Source organism: Cetorhinus maximus, chromosome 5 (genome assembly GCF_964194155.1).
Source record: "Cetorhinus maximus chromosome 5, sCetMax3.hap1.1, whole genome shotgun sequence".
In the NCBI taxonomy this organism is placed as follows: domain Eukaryota; kingdom Metazoa; phylum Chordata; class Chondrichthyes; order Lamniformes; family Cetorhinidae; genus Cetorhinus; species Cetorhinus maximus.
The window spans coordinates 170,125,142-170,141,716 of NC_135883.1; the positions used below are offsets into that span (position 1 = coordinate 170,125,142).

The 16,575-nt window shown below is 45.4% G+C and overlaps 1 protein-coding gene across 1 annotated transcript in view; it reads right to left on the reverse strand.

Annotated features, from left to right (window-relative positions):
- Positions 1 to 16,575, reverse strand: part of LOC144681152 (dynein axonemal heavy chain 8-like) — a 1,929,890-nt gene that overhangs the window by 971,853 nt on the left and 941,462 nt on the right. The window contains exon 38 of the mRNA XM_078542879.1: positions 5,429 to 5,590. Within this exon, the coding sequence (XP_078399005.1) occupies positions 5,429 to 5,590 (162 nt within the window). The remainder of the gene's footprint in view (positions 1 to 5,428; positions 5,591 to 16,575) is intronic.

Consider the following 16,575-nt stretch of genomic DNA (forward strand, 5'->3'; position numbering starts at 1 on the left):
TCTGGAATTAAAAGTCTGATGATGACCATGAAACCGCTACTCATTGTTGTAAAAACACATCTGGTTCACTAATGTCCCTTAAGGAAGGAAACTTGCCATCCTTAACTGGTCTGGCCTACATGTGACTCCAGACCCACAGCAGTGGTTGACTCTTTAAAACAAAAATGCCTTATAAAACAAGGGCAATTAGGGATAGGCAATAAATGCTGGCCTAGCCAGTGCTGCCCACATCCCATAAATATATAATAGCCAGGAGGATATAGGTGGGCTGATCAGTGGCAAATGGAATCTAATCCAGATAAGTGTGAGGTGATGCACTTAGGCAGGACAAACAAGGCACAGGAATACACAATGAATGGTAGAGCCCTGGGAAGCACCAAGGATCAGTGGGGCCTTGGTGTGCATGTCCACCAGTCTAGCGGGGCAGGTAGATAAGGTGGTTAAGAAGGCATATGGGATACTTGCCTTTATTTGCCAAGGCACAGAATATAAGAGCAGGGAGGTTATGCTGGAACTGTATAAAACGCTGGTTCGGCCACAGCTAGAGTATTGTGTGCAGTTCTGGAATCCGCATTATAGGAAGGATGTGATTGTATGAGAGAGGGTGCAGAGGAGATTTACTAGGATGTTGCCTGGGCAGGAGAGTTTTAGTTATGAGGAGAGATTGGATAGACTGGGGTTATTTTCCCTGGAGCAGAGAAGATTGAGGGGGGACATGATTGAGGTGTATAAAATTAAGAGGGGCATAGATAGGGTAGACAGGAAGGAACTTTTCCCCTTGGTGGAGGGATCAATAACCAGGAGACATAGATTTAAGGTAACGGGCAGGAGGTTTAGAGGGGATGTGAGGAAGGATTTTTTCACCCAGAGAGTAGTGGGAATCTGCAACTCACTGCCTGAAAAGGTGGTAAGGGCAGAAACCCTCATAACATTTAAGAAGTATTTGGATGTGCATTTGTGATGCCATGGCATACAAGGCTATGGGCCTAGTGCTGGAAAATGGGATTAGAATAGTTAGGTACTCGCTTGACCAATGCAGAAAAAGGGCTTTTTTCTGTGCTGTAGACCTTTATGACTCTATGGACATTAGTAGAAATTCTTTGCCCTTACTCACAAGTCAGCTCCCTCTCCTGTGCCTATAAATTCTTACCTTCCCTGTGCTTGTTTAGAAGTTTACGTTTCTGTACTTGCGCTGTTTCAATCTCTCGACTGCCTCTCCGCTCGCTCTGTTTTATCTCCTGAACTCTCGCTGTTTTATCTCTTGAATTCTTGCTGTTTTATCTCCCGAACTTTCAATGTTTTGCATTCCTTACTGCCAGCACCTGAAAGTTCCCCTCCAAGCCACTCATCATCCTGACTTGGAAGTATATCGTCGTACCTTCACTGTGTCAAGATCTTGGAACTCTCTCCCTAACAGCACTGTGGGTGTACCTACACCACAGGGACTGCAGTGGTTCAAGAAGGCAGCTCATCACCACCTCAAGGGCAATCAGGGATGGGCAATGAATGCTGGCCTAGCCAGCAATGCCCACATCCCATAAAATAAATTTTAAAAAAACCACCTCAGGAATGTTCATTAAAACATCTGCTCACCAGAATCACATGATGCCTTCCAATCAGTTGGCAACTATGTTGGCCTGAAACCCCTTTAAAAAGGAGTGGCGTGCATAAATCAGACCTCAGTTCACTCATGACTTCAAGGTGAGTATAACATATGTAGCTCTGCGCCGGTCTTGTGATGAACACCATACTGCTGGGACGGTAGGGTTGGTCTGCTCGTGCTCTTTGCCTACATTGTCCACAAGGACATGGATGTGCAGTGGTACTCAAACAGAACTCCACTTTCAGAAATGAGCATTTTGACTGGGGGTGGGGTGTGAGGGGATGGGAATTACAAACAGAAGGGGGACAATGAGGAAGGCGGGCTGTGCAAGGGCTGTGAGGGGATAAGGGGGGCATGATGGAAGGCAGAGGGGCAAGGAAATGGAGAAGGATGGGGAACAATGGAAGGCAGAGGGTAGACCGAGGGGTGGCAAGCTGGAGCCCGACAACGGTACTTGAAACGTTGACATTCAAGGGGGTCAAAATACAAACACATGTTTGACTGTAAAGGAATACACTCAGACTTTGGAATAGGAAGGGGAGTGGGAGTCCCACAACAGGATGGGTTGCATGGAGCCTCAGAGTTTGGGGGGATGATTTGAGTGGGGTCACTGTTGTCCTCAGTTATCAGGGCAAGGGGAGCTATGTGAAAGTCCAAGTCTTTGGCCTGGGTCTTGCAGTCAGGAGTCACAGGGTACAGACACTCCTGTGGTGATGTGGAAAGGAGTCACAAAGTACAGGCTGTCCAGGGGCTACGTTGACCTCCTAATCAGGAGTCAGAGATAGGAGTCAGTCCAGGGGTACAGCAGACATGCAACAGGAGGAATCATTGGGAGCATGGTGTTCCCCTGCTGAAGGGAGGAGCAGGGACTGTGTGCTCCAAAGGAAAAAAGCACAGCTTGGTGTGTGGAGCTGTCTCACTGTTGCTGTCCTTGAGCTTGGCTGTCTCTGCACTGGGCTGCAGATGGAATGGTCATGGTAGCTGGACGCATCTGCAGCCTGTAGATTGAAAACACATAATAAAGAGGGTGGTGGGGGTGTATGTGAAGCCCTCCTGGTGTGATGAGGGTGCCGCCTCGGTGGGTGACCGTGCACACAGCGTCTTGATGGGGTGGGTAAAAGTCCACATGGGGCATCAGCATGTCACAAGTGATGAACTCGGGGCAGAGAGTAGGAACGTTCACCACAGCAACTATGAGTAGTATTGGGGAAAGCTGTAGAACAATAGGAGGGAGCTTTACCTTCACATCATGAGGTTCAAGCTATATATCAGGCAGACAGAAAGTGAGAAAGGGAGCACAAATTGTGTTTCAAAGTAATAGAACCATAATCTTGCTGTACCACAGTAATGACACTTTATCAAATCAGAAGTACCAGCAAATCTGATCGGGAAGGTCCTGAGGAAGTGTGGAAGGAGTGCACTGTTGGGCTAAGGGGCCCTTTCTGGAGGCACCCTTTAGCTTGTTCATGCCGCAAGAATGAATATGAGCCTGCTAAGTGAGAAAGGAGGAAGACCTCCTTGGGAAGAAATCCACTGAAAGCCAATGCCTTCGTTAGCGCTATTAAAGGGGTGCCTCAGAACTTAATGCTTCACATCACAGTCGCTGCATCTCAAGAGTGACACATAGTAATTTAGAATTTGGGAATACAGGCAATAGTGAAGGAGGCACAGCTGTATTATTCCATCAATGAAGGCTAGCCATGTGTTCACCAGAATTGCCATTCATAATGGGCCAAAGGGCATCCACTTATTTACCACGAGCAACTGATTGGTCATTACAATGCCACAATCATAGATTGGAGCACAAAGCTCAATCAGGTCACTCATCTCAATTACTCCTTATCATCCCATGTAGTACTCCAGGTGCTACACATCTGGGATGCCACCTTGGTCACCTCGATGTATGTGCTTGCGTCTCAGGAACAAAGCTGCATCAGCCATTATGCGAGTAAGGCAGGTAAAATTATAAACCTTTACAGTTGCCATACATTTCATATTCTGAGCTTCACTTTCTTGACCCTTTAATCATTCAGGGAGGTCAAGGTGCCTCATCCCCATGTCGCCTACATCCTAACGGTGCCCACCAGGGTATGTAGCCATGGAGTGCAGAGCCGAGCACAAATCTGGCAAGATCTGCTGGGCCAAGTTCTCCACGGTGGTCACCAAACTTCCCATGGTGACCTCGAGATGCTCACTTGTCGGAGTCACGATATCAGCAGAATGCGGACAGACTCCTCCATTGTTCGCTCCAGTCTGCTGTGACTGTTGGATTGCTGCCTGATGTTCCGCCGCCTGTCGTTGCATCTCCAGCATTGAGTTGGCAGCCGCTTCCAGAGGGTCATCATCGGACTCAGGCTGAGCAGGTGGCTGTTCTCCAACAATTCCCTGAGTGCTGGAGACCAGGGCTGTCCCTGCCTCTGACTGCTGCCGGGACATGTCAGTGATATATTCGCCAGTAAGTGACCCCGAGCCTAATCTGTAGCTGTGCCCCACTGGGGTGTGTGACTCTGAGTTGATAGAGGGTGCGGGCGAGCACAGTGACTGTTATTCTAGAGCATCCTCTTCAGACATGGTCTGAGGGTTGCCTTGTGGGCCTCGATCTGCCGATGTCTAGAAAATAGAGCATGAGCGATATAAGACTGCATGTGACTCACTGTGATTGTTAGGGTGTGATGAAGTGATGGAGCTGTGATCCGTACTAGGTTGGTGGGACAAACCGATCCCCCCTTCGCCACAGGAATGATTTCTCTCCTCCACAGCCAACTTGACTGCAGCCTCCTCGAACTCAGTGAAGGCAATGATGCGACCTATCCCTTCCCCGCTTTGTGCTCTTTCCCTTCTGTTTTATGCCAGCTTGCCCTGTATGAAGGTGAAAGAAAGGCATGCGATGTGAAGGGTTGTAACAAAGTTTGGGTGAGGTGCATGTACGTGGCGAGCCCTCCCCAGAAGGGCCAGAGGATAGAATGTGAGCAACATGATTGATGGGATGGTGGTGATATAAAAGTCTTGGTGAGAGAATGAGCGTTGATATGTGTCCCCCACTAATGGTTGTGTGAAATCCCTGAAGAGAGTAGTCTTTTGAGTATATGATGCTATGATCAGAGTTTGATATTGGAGGAAGTTGAAGGATGATTTACTCTGGGCGGAGCGGATGAGATCATTCATCCTGTTCCTGCACTGGATGGCATTTTAGGCGTAGTTGCCAGCCGCGCTGACCTCCTGTGTAACAGCCTCCCAGGCCGGAAATGTGAGGCTGGTGTGGCTCCTGCATCCATCCCTTGGTTACAGGACATGCCTGTGTGCCCGCGCTTCTCTGATCAAGGCCTTGAGGGCCTGGCGGGTGAAGCGGGGTGCTGCCTTCTCTTTGAGGCTTATAGTCTTCGTCTTGTGCGTAGAAGACATATGCAATGTCTCCTGGTCTCGTGGAGATGGGCTGGAGAGAATGCGATGCATGTATTTGACTGCTGTTTAAATATAGCGGCTGGACTTTGGACCCCGCCAGCTGACAGCGGGCAAACAAATGAGTTCCTAACCCACCAGATGATTTGGTCTGATACCTGCCTGTGCATAATTAATGAGCTTCCAAGAGCAGAATCTGGCATGAGTTCCCGCCATTCTGAGCAGTGGGGTGGGCGCTGCTGAAACCATCCGCCACTGTACTTAGCCTCATAAATGGAAAATTCCACCCACTGATACAAATTATTTTTTAAAAATTGGCTTTTGCATCTGTAAGATTTAACCCAGGCTATCTGTGTGGCCTGATGATGGGAAAGAACAATTGCATGAATCTGGAAAACAAAACAAATATTATCTTTATTGATTTACCTGGCCAGGAGCCTCATAGAGGAAAGGTATTAGCTGGAAATCTGGTTCGCTGAAGCTGTAATATGCTAATTTAATCACAGTGTGCAGTGAAGTTTGCTGCATTCGCAATAAGTCACTTAACCATAGTTCCACCGGGCCCTTCGCAATCACTGGGGTATCCAACTGCATGTCAAATAAAAATGGCATGACAAGCAACAAAGATCCATCATTACTAATGTTAATAGACAGCTTATAACAAGTAGTGTATTTAAATATGTTCAAAAATATTTGTACAAGAACACATTATTAATCAGTAGATTTCAAATAAATATCTAGTCCAAGAGTCAATCAAAACAAATTATAAATTGCCTCTTGCTGAAAAAAGAGACATATCAAAGCTTTTTGCCTTGCACGCATCAGGGCACTTTGCAAGGATACCAATATAAGGGGATATTAGGGGCAATAATTATAATAATAATTATAATAATAGAATATTCAGCCTATTGCACCTGTGGCAACTCTTTTTTTAATTCATTCTTGAGATGTGAGTGTCACTGACAGCACCAGCATTTGTATTTTCTTTTGTGCGGTGGCCCTTCAGGAGCTGAGTGGATTGGGAATTATTTTGAAAGAGGATTAATTGGTTTCCTGATTATGACATCATGAGGTTCCAAGAAATGCCCATCTGACCTTGGGTGGCCATGGGAATGAAAAGGATGCGAAATGATTAGATGGCAAGTGAGAGGTCCTACAAAATAAAGGCTGGGTTACAAAGATTGCCAGATGACAAATAATGCCACATTTGTGTGGGAAGTAATGCAAGTATTTGCAACAATGTGAAGAGTATCTTTTTTATATGGACTATTTAAAGCAAAATTTATCTTTCAATGTGAAATACCCTTCATTTGTTAATTAATGTTTGAATTAATTTGATTTTACTTGGTTTGTTATATTAAAAGATTTACAAAGTGAAGTCTTGTCAAGCAGTTTCCTTTCCATAGACATTGTGGGGATTCTTTACTTTTTAAAAAGTTATCAGTTATGGGAATTGTAACAAATTGGGGACAAAATGCTGAGAGGGAAAATCAAGTACACAGGAATTTTCAAGAATTTAAATCAACAAGGTTTCACATATGCTTCTGCTGCATTCAGTGAAAATCAATATGGCTATCTCCAATGCTCAGACATTTCTGTAGAGAACTGATTAAACGCTTGGTGTCTTGGAGTTGTTAACAAAGGTTACTTTGAAGGCGGTGGGAAAGGAATTAAGGATTGACTTGAAATCAGGAATGGTGAAAGCAGAGATTTTTAAAGTAGTAGCCTGGATATTGAAGCTTAAGGAAGAAAAAGATGATTCCACTAACCTTCTGGTCAAATTAACAAAAAAAAATGAACTACAAAAATAGAGGATGAAGTTTGAAAGAGAAAGTGAAATGAAAAATGAAGTAGGAAGAGAGAGGAAAAGGAAAGAAAGAAGGTGGTGGAGGGAGTGAATGTTTGTGGATGCGGTGCCAATCAAGTAGGCTGCTTTGTCCTGTATGGTGTCAAGTTTCTTGAGTGTTGTTGAAGCTGCACTCATCCAGGGAAGCGGAGATATTTCATCACACTCCTGGCTTATCCCTAGTAGATGGTGGACAGACTTTGGGGAATCAGGAGGTGAGTTACTCACCACAGAATTCCTACCCTCTGACCTGCTCTTGTAACCACAGTATTCATATGGCTAGTCCAGTTCAGTTTCTGTCAATGGTAACCCCCAAGATGTTGATAGTGGGAGATTCAGTGATGGTAATGCCATTGAATGCAAAGTGGCGATGGCTAGATTCTCTCTTGTTGGAGATTGTCATTGCCTGGCACTTTTGTGGCGCAAAAGTTACTTGCCACTTGTCAGCCCAAGACTGGGTATTGTTCAGGTTTTGCTGCATTTGGAAATGGACTGCTTCAGTATCTGAGGAATCGCAAATGGTGCTGAACATTGTGCAATCATCAGTGAACATCCCCATTTCTGACCTTATTATGGAAGGTCATTGATGAAGTAGCTGAAGATGGTTGAGCTGAGGACACGACCCTGAGGAACTCCTGCAGTGATGCCTGGAACTGAGATGATTGACTTCCAACAACCACAACCATCTTCCTTTGTGCATGGAATGACTCCAACCAGTGGAGAGTTTTCCCCCTGATTCCCATTGACTCCAGTTTTGCTAGGGCTTCTTGATGCCACGCTGAGTCAAATACTGTCTTGGTGTCAAGGGCAGTCACTCTCACCTCACCTCAGGAGTTCAGCTCTTTTGTCCATGTTTGAACCAAGGCTGTACAATGGCCAGAAGCTGAGTGACCCTGGTGGAGCCCAAACTGAGCATCAGTGAGCAGGCTATTGCTAAGCAATGGCCACTTGATAATACTATTGATGACCCCATCCATCACTATGTTGATGATCAAGAGTAGACTGATGGGGTGGTAATTGGCCGGGTTGCATTTGTCCTGCTTTTTGTGTACAGGACATACCTGGGTAATTTTCCACATTGCCGGGTAGATGCCAGTGTTATAGCTGTACTGGAACAGCTTGGCTAGGGGCACGTCAAGTTCTAGAGCACAAGTCTTCAGTATTATTGCTGGAATATAGTCAGCGCTCATAGCCTTTGCAGTATCCAATGCCTTCAGCTGTTGCTTGAAATTACATGGAATGAATCAAATTGGTTGAAGACTGGCATTTGTGCCTGGGGCCTCCGAAGGAGGCTGAGATGGATCATCCACTCGGCACTTCTGACTGAAGATTGTTGCAAATGCTTCAGCCTTATCTTTTGCACTGATATGTTGGGGTCTTCCATCATTGAGGATGAGGATATTTGTGGAGCCTCCTCCTCCAGTCAGTTCTTTAATTGTCCACCAACATTCACGACTGGATGTGCCAGGGTTGCAGAGCTTGGATCTGATCCATTGGTTGTGGGATCGCTTAGCTCTGTCTATCACTTGCTGCTTATGCTGTTTGGCAGGCAAGTAGTCCTGTGTTGTAGCTTCACCAGGCTGACACCTCATTTTTAGGTATGCCAGGAGCTGCTCCTGGCATGCTCTCCTGCACTCTTCATTGAACCAAGGTTGATCCCTGTGTAGTAACTGTAGCTTTAAGGAATGTATTTGCTATAGCTTTAAGACTTATTATACTGTGTAGTATGACGTGACAGTGTGAACGAATCAGCCCAAAGCACAGGGAACCTTAGGGGTGGAGTTTTTGTCTACTTGTGGATCTTGATGGAAGCATGTGACTGCTGCTGAAGCCCTGTAAATAAATTTCACTGTTTCTTATGAGAAACCTATCTGGGAAAATCAAGTCTATAACAACTGGAGACGAGGATAAATTGGTTCCGGTGCTGTCCCTCGCCCAGTAAATGTGAGTGTTCTGTTTTAAACAGAAGAAAGGGAAAATATGCACACCAGGTTTGACACTTTTTGGCAGGGTCGACTCCTTCGACTCATCCACAGAGGATTGGAGTTAATATATAGGAACCCTCAGTTTCCTTTGCCAAGCAAACAAAATAACGGTGGAGGAAAAAAGGAATGCAATTCTCCTAAGCTTCTGTGGGAGTAAAGCTTATAATTTAATCTGTAGTTTGACAGCTCCGAACACTCTCGATTCAATGACCTTCAGCAAATTGGTGGACCTTGTAAAGGGTCATTTTCAACATTGGAACTCCCTTCCTAATAGCACTGTGGGTGTACCTACACCACATGGACTGCAGTGGTTCAAGAAGGCAGCTCACCACCACCTTCTCAAGGGCAAATAGGGATGGGAAATAAATGCTGGCCCAGCCAGCAAAGCACACATCCCATGAATGAATATAAAAACCCTCCATAATCATGAAGATCTTCAAATTTAATTTGAGAGCTCCTGGGGAGATGATAGCAATAAACGTAGAGAAGTTTAAACAGCTGACATAACCTTGTGAATTCTGGGAGACCCTAAACAATATGTGAAGGGATCGTTTGGTCTGCTGTGTGCATGATGATGCCATTCAATGACAGTTATTAGCTGAAGTAAATATCGATTTTAAAAGAACATTGGAAATAGCGCTTGTGAGGGAAAGTGCCAAGTGGGATTCAAAGGCCTTAGAGGGTGTACAAAATAGCACTGCTTTCCAGTGGTTGTGGGAACAGACCATTGGGCATAGTGTGAAAACCAGGAAGTCAGCTGCGAAGCAGGAGACAGTCCCTGCTACCCAAAAATTTACAAAATACGCAGGAGACAGGTCAACAGCAAATCTGAAAATGAATTATTACCTAATGTGGAAGTAACCATATCACTGAAACTTGCCGTTTCAAAGAAGTGGAGTGTCATTTTTGTCATAAAAGAGGGCACATACTGAAGCAATATAAAGCAAGATTGAGTCATAGAGGTCTACAGCACAGAAAAAGGCCCTTAGGCCCATCGAGTCTGCGCTGGTCAAACAAGTACCTAACTATTCTAATCCAATTTTCCAGCACTAGACCCATCGCCTTGTATGTCATGACATTGCAAATGCACATCCAAATACTTCCTAAATGTTATGAGGGTTTCTGCCTCTACCACCCTTTCATGCAGTGAGTTCCAGATTCCAACCACCCTCTGGATGAAAAAATTCTTCCTCACGTCCCCTCTAAACTCCTGCCTGTTACCTTAAATCTATGACACCTGGTAATTGATCCCTCCACCAAGGAGAAACGTTCCTTCCTGCCTGCCCTATCTATGCCCCTCATAGCTTTATACACCTCAATCATGTCTCCCCTCAATCTCCTCTGCTCCAGGGAAAATACCCCCAATCTATCCAATCTCTGCTCATAACTAAAACTCTCCAGCCCAGGCAACATCCTGGTAAATCTCCTCTGCACTCTCTCTAGTGCAATCACATCCTTCCTATAATGCGGATTCCAGAACTGCACACAATACTCTAGCTGTGGCCTAACCAGCGTTTTATACAGTTCCAGCATAACCTCCACGCTCTTATATTCTATGCCTCGGCTAATAAAGGTAAGTATCCCATATGACTTCTTAACCACATTATCTACCTGTCCCGCTACTTTAAGGGACCGGTGGACATGCACACCAAGGTCTCTCTGATCCTTGGTACTTCCCAGGGTCCTACCATTCATCGTGTATTCTTGTGCCTTGTTTGTCCTGCCTAAGTGCATCACCTCTCACTTATCTGGATTAAATTCCATTTGCCACTGATCAGACCATCTGACCAGCCTGTCTACATCCTCCTATAATCTAAGGCTTTCCTCCTCACTATTTACCACCACATCAATTTTCATGTCATCCGCAAAGTTACTGATCAACCCTCCTACATCCAAGTCTAAATCATTTATATATACCACAAAAAGCAAGGGACCCAACACTGATCCCTGTGGAACCCCACTAGATACGGGCATCCAGTCACAAAAACACCCCTTGACCATCACCCTCTGCTTCCTGCCACTCAGCCAATTCTGGACCCAATTTGCCAAATTGCCTTGGATCCCATGGGCTTTTACCTTCGTTATCAGTCTCCTATGTGGGACCTTATCAAAAGCCTTGCTGAAGTCCAAGTAGACTGCATCAAATGCATCGCCCTCATCTATACAACTGAACACTGACACAAAGTATTCATTTAGAACACTACCAACGTCTTCCGGCTACACACACAAATTACTACTATGGTCCTTAATGGGCCCTACTCTTTCCCTAGTTATCTTCTTGCTCTTAATGTACTTGTAAAATAACTTTGGATTTTCCTTTATTTTACCTGCCAATGTTTTATCATGCCCCCTTTTTGCTCTCCTAATTTCCTTTTTAAGCTCTCCCTACAGATTCTATACTTCTCTAGGGCTTCTGCTGTTTTGAGCTCTCGGTATCTGACATAAGCTTCCCTTTTTTCTTTATCCCATTCTGTATATCCCTTAACATCCAGGGTTCCCTGGGTTTGTTGGACCCACCATTTGTCTTTACTGGAAGATGTTGGCCCTGTACTCTCCCTATTTCCTTCTTGAATGAGTCCCACTGCTCTGACGCAGATTTACCTAAACGTAGCTGCTCTCAGTCCACTATGGCCAAATCATATCTGATCTTACTAACCCAGTTAACGCTGGGGAAGTTGAAATCCCCCACTATTACTACCCTATTATTTTTACACTTCTCTGAAATTTGCCGGCATGTCTGCTCTTCTATTTCTCTCTAACTGTTTGCGTGCCTATAGTACACTCCCAGCAATGCGATTGCTCCTTTTTTGTTTTTCAGTTCTATCCATATAGCTTCATTTGAGGAGCTTTCTAAGATCTCATCCCTCCTTACTGCTGTAATTGGTTCATTGATCAATATTGCAACACCCCCTTCTCTTTTACCTGCTTCCTTGTCTCGCCTGAGGACCTTATATCCTGGAATATTGAGCTGCCAATCCTGCCTTTCTCTTAACAATGTCTCTGTGATATCAATGACATCATACTTCCATGTGTTAATTTGTGCCCTCAGCTCATCTGCCTTATTCGTCAGACTCCTTGCATTAAAATAAATACCATTCAACTTTGCCAAACTCCCTTATGCATTAACTGGCCTATCATTTCTATGCCTTCCAGGCTCTCTTGCTCTCTCCTCTAATTTTAGCTGTGCATTTCCTCATGCTGAACCTCCTCTCAGGAGCCCAGCCCCCTGCCAAGTTAGCTTAAGCCCTCCCCAACAGCACTTGCAAACCTCCCCGCAAGGATGTTGGTCTCATTCCGGTTCAGGTGCAACCCGGCCACCTTATACAGGTCCAGCCACCCCCAGAAATGGTCCCAATGTCCCATAAATCTAAAGCCCTCCCTCCTGCCCCATCTCTCCAGCCACACATTCATCTAGACTAACCTCCTCTTTCTATACTCACCAGCGCGTGGCACTGGAAGTGATCCAGAGATTACTACCTTTGAGGTCCTGTTTTTTAATGTTTCCTAGCTCCCTAAATTCTGCTTGCAATAGGACCTCATCCCTCTTTCTGCCTATGGCGTTGGTACCAATATGTACCATGATCTCTGTCTGTTTGCCCTCCCCCTTTAGAATGCCCTGCATCCATTCAGTGACATCCTTGACTCTGGCACCAGGGAGGAAACATACCACCTTGAAGTCACGTCTACGGCCGCAGAAACGCCTGTCTATCGCCCTTACTATGGAGTCTCCTGCCACTTTTGCTCTTCCCCTCTTTTTTCTCCCACCCTGTGCAGCTGAGCCACTCGCAGTGCCATGAGCGTGGCTGCATTCCCCAGAGGAACCATCAATCTCACCATTTTCCAACACAGAAAAACTGTTTTTGAGCGATAAGCACCCTGGGGATTTCCTGAATACCTGCCTGACACCTTTCTTCTGACTGATGGTCACCCATTCCCTTTCTCTCTGCACTTCCATAAACTGTGGGGTGGCCACGTCTAAAAACGTGCTAACCATGAAGTTCTCAGGCTCGCGGATGCACCTCAGTGCCTCCAGCTGCCGCTCAAGCTCCAAAACTCGGAGCTCAAGTAGCTGCAGCTGGTGGCACTTCCTGCACACGTGGTCGGTCAGAGCGCAAGGAGCATCTAGGACTTCCCACATGTTGCAGGTGGTACATAACAGAAGTTCAAGGTGAGGGGCAGAAGGTTTAGGGGGGATGTGAGGAAAAACTTTTTTACCCAGAGGGTGGTGACGGTCTGGAATGCGCTGCCTGGGAGGGTGGCGGAGGCGGGTTGCCTCACATCCTTTAAATCTTTCCAAAACAGCTCCTCTGACATGTCCTCCTTCTTCTTTAACCAAGGTTTTCCACCCACGGTGGTTGACAGGGCCCTCAACCGTGTCCAGCCCATCTCCCGCGCATCCGCCCTCACACCTTTCTCTCCCTCCCAGAACCATGATAGGGTCCCCCTTGTCCTCACTTATCACCCCACCAGCCTCCACATTCAAAGGATCGTCCTCCACCATTTCCACCAACTCCAGTGTGATGCCACCACCAAACACATCTTCCCTTCACCCCCCCAGCGGCATTCTGCAGGGATCGTTCCCTCCGGGACACCCTGGTCCACTCCTCCATCACCCCCTGCACCTCAACCCCCTCCCATGGCATCTTCCCATGCAACTGCAGAAGGTGCAACACCTGCCCCTTTACTTCCACACTCCTCACCATCCAAGGGCCGAAACACTCCTTTCAAGTGAAGCAGCATTCACTGCTCCCAACGCGGTCTCCTCTACATTGGAGAGACCAAACGCAGACTGGGTGACCGCTTTGCGGAACACCTTCGGTCTGTCCGCAAGCATGACCCAGACCTACCTGTCACTTGCCATTTCAACACACCACCTTGCTCTCATGCCCACATGTCTGTCCTTGGCCCGCTGCAATGTTCCAGTGAAGCTCAACGCAAACTGGAGGAACAGCACCTCATCTTCCGACTAGGCACTTTACAGCCTGCCAGACTTAATATTGAGTTCAACAACTTCAGATCATGAACTCTCTCCTCCATCCCCATTCCCTTTCCGATTCCCCCTTTTTCTAATTATTTATATTTTTTAAATATATTTTTCTTTTCCCATCTATTTCCATTATTTTTAAATGTATTCCCATCCATTGTTTCATCTCCACCTTTTAGCCTATTTCGATCCCTTCCCCCAAACCCACCCTCACTAGGGCTATCTGTCACTTGCTCGTCCTGCTTTCTACCCTTAATGTCACCATTAGCACATTTCTTAGCTAATATCACTACCGTCAACATCCCTTTGTCCTTTTATCTATGACATCTTTGGCAATCTCTTCTTTGCCTCCACCCATCACTGGCCCTCTATCCAGCTCTACCTGCCCCACCCCCCCTCAACCAGCTTATATTTCACCTCATTTCTATTTTTCCTCAGTTCTGATGAAGAGTCATACGGACTCAAAACGTTAACAGTATTCCTCTCCGCAGATGCTGTCAGACCTGTTGAGTTTTTCCACCTATTTTTATTTTTGTTCCTTTAAAAAATGCCTGGATGAGCATTTGGCATGTCATAACATTCAAGGATATGGGCCAAGTGCTGGTAAATGGGATTAAGTAGGGAGGTCAGGTGTTTCTCATGTGTCGGTGCAGACCCGATGGGCCAAAGGGCCTCTCCTGCACTGTGAGATTCAGTGATTCTGTGATAACACGGGACTGAGCTGCCCTGCCATGCCTCTAGTTGAAAAAAAACCCTTACTTTAAGTTAAATACAGTAAAAAAAAGTTAAACTATTTATGTACTTTAAATAAAAACTAGAACCCTTACCTTTCCTCAGCTTAATCTATTTTAAACTGGAGAAAAAAAACTGGAGAAAAACACTTACCCACTACTCACCAATCAGCTCTTACCTTTGTGCTGATGTCACTTTTTGAAGCTTCCCCGCACTCGCGCTGGTTCTGATCTCCCTGCTGCTCTCTCACACTGTCTTGTGATGTCACTCTTGTTATTTTCAACAAGAACTGACTGCAGGACACTCTTCCCAGAGACAGACCCCCAGGCAGCAAACTAAACTGTTCGAAGTACATGGAAGAACCAGAAACCACTAATTCTGATGTTTATTCTCCACTTAATGTGAAAGTAGGGAAAACAGAGCCAATCACTGTCACTCTGCAGGTCAATGGAAAACCTTTGATTATTGAAATGGATACCGGTGCATCAACCACTGTAGTGAGGGAGCACACATTCAAATATTTAAACAAGGGTACTTAACAATTGAATATGGAGCAGACTTCAGCCAAATTGAAAACATGTACTGAAGCCATACAAGTGAAAGGTATTACCTCTGTACCTGTTCAAGCATGAGACAACACAGCCCCCTGTGATTATAGTGGAAGGTGAAGGACCAAACCGTTTAGGTCATGATTGGTTAAAAGAAGTTAACTTAATTGGTCTGAAATTTTCCAGCTGAGAGCTGGAGGACTGCCAGAACTGCCAAAGAAATATGACAAGATTTTTTGAGAGGAACTGGGGAGAGTCAAGGGTTGTCAAGGCTAAGATCTATGTTGACTCTGAAGCAACTCCTCGTTTTTTTAAAGCCAGGCCTGTGCCTTATGCCCTGAGAGAGAGAGGGTTGACACCAAATTAAGCCATTTTGAGAAGCTGGATATTATTCAGCCGGTTCAATTTTCAAAACGGGTAGCACCCATAATCCCTGCCTTGAAACCAGATCAGACCATCCATATCTGTGAGGATTACAAGTTAACAGTAAACAAGGCTGCCAAGTTCGACAAATACCCTCTCCCCAAGATCGAGGATCTGGATGCCAAATTAGCAGGAGAGAGATATTAAATTAGATATGAGTCATATCCAGAGGATTTGTAACCATAAATATGCACAATGTGTTGTATCAATACATGCGTCTGCCTTTCGGTGTTTCTTTGGCCTGCACGATTTTCCAGAGGATGATGGAGAGCTTGCAGGAAAAAACTGCCTCAAGTCATGGTCTACCTGGACGATGTCCTGACTACTGGGTTAACAGAAGCAGAACACTTGGCTTACTTGGAAGAAGTCTTAAAATGATTCTTGGAAGCAGGGGTGCTGAAAAAAGAAAAGTGTACTTTTCAGCCAAGTGAAGTTGTTCACTTGGGCCACCGGGTGGATGCCCATGGGTTGCACCCAGTAGAAGAAAAAGTTAAAGCTATTAAGTAGACACCCTCACCTACAAATGTCTCAGAGCTTAAGTCATTATTGGGTATTGTAAATTATTATGGTTGATTCCTACCCAAATTATCAACAGTCCTAGTCCCTCTCCACTCATTATTAAAGAAAATCCAATGTTGGTTTTGGAAGTCACTTCAAGAAGAAGCCTTCACGAAAGTTAAACAGCTCTTGCACTCTTCGAACTTGTTAGTATACTACGACTCCACAAAGGAATTGGTGCTAACTTGTGATGCATCCCCCTATGCTGTGGAAGCAATACTACCTCACAAGATAGATAACAGTTCAGAAAGGCCAATACTCTATGCAGCCAGAACCTTCTCTATGGCCGAGAAGGGTTATTCACAAATCGAGAAAGAAAGATTATTGATTATTTTTGGAGTTACAAAGTTCCATCAGTATGTACATGGCCAACACTTTACTATAGTATCTGATCACAAATTGCTCTTGGGTCTGTTTAGCATAGAAAAAGCTATCCCTCCCATAGCTTCCACAAGAATACAAAGATGCCGTTTGATTTAATCAGCATATGAGTATAC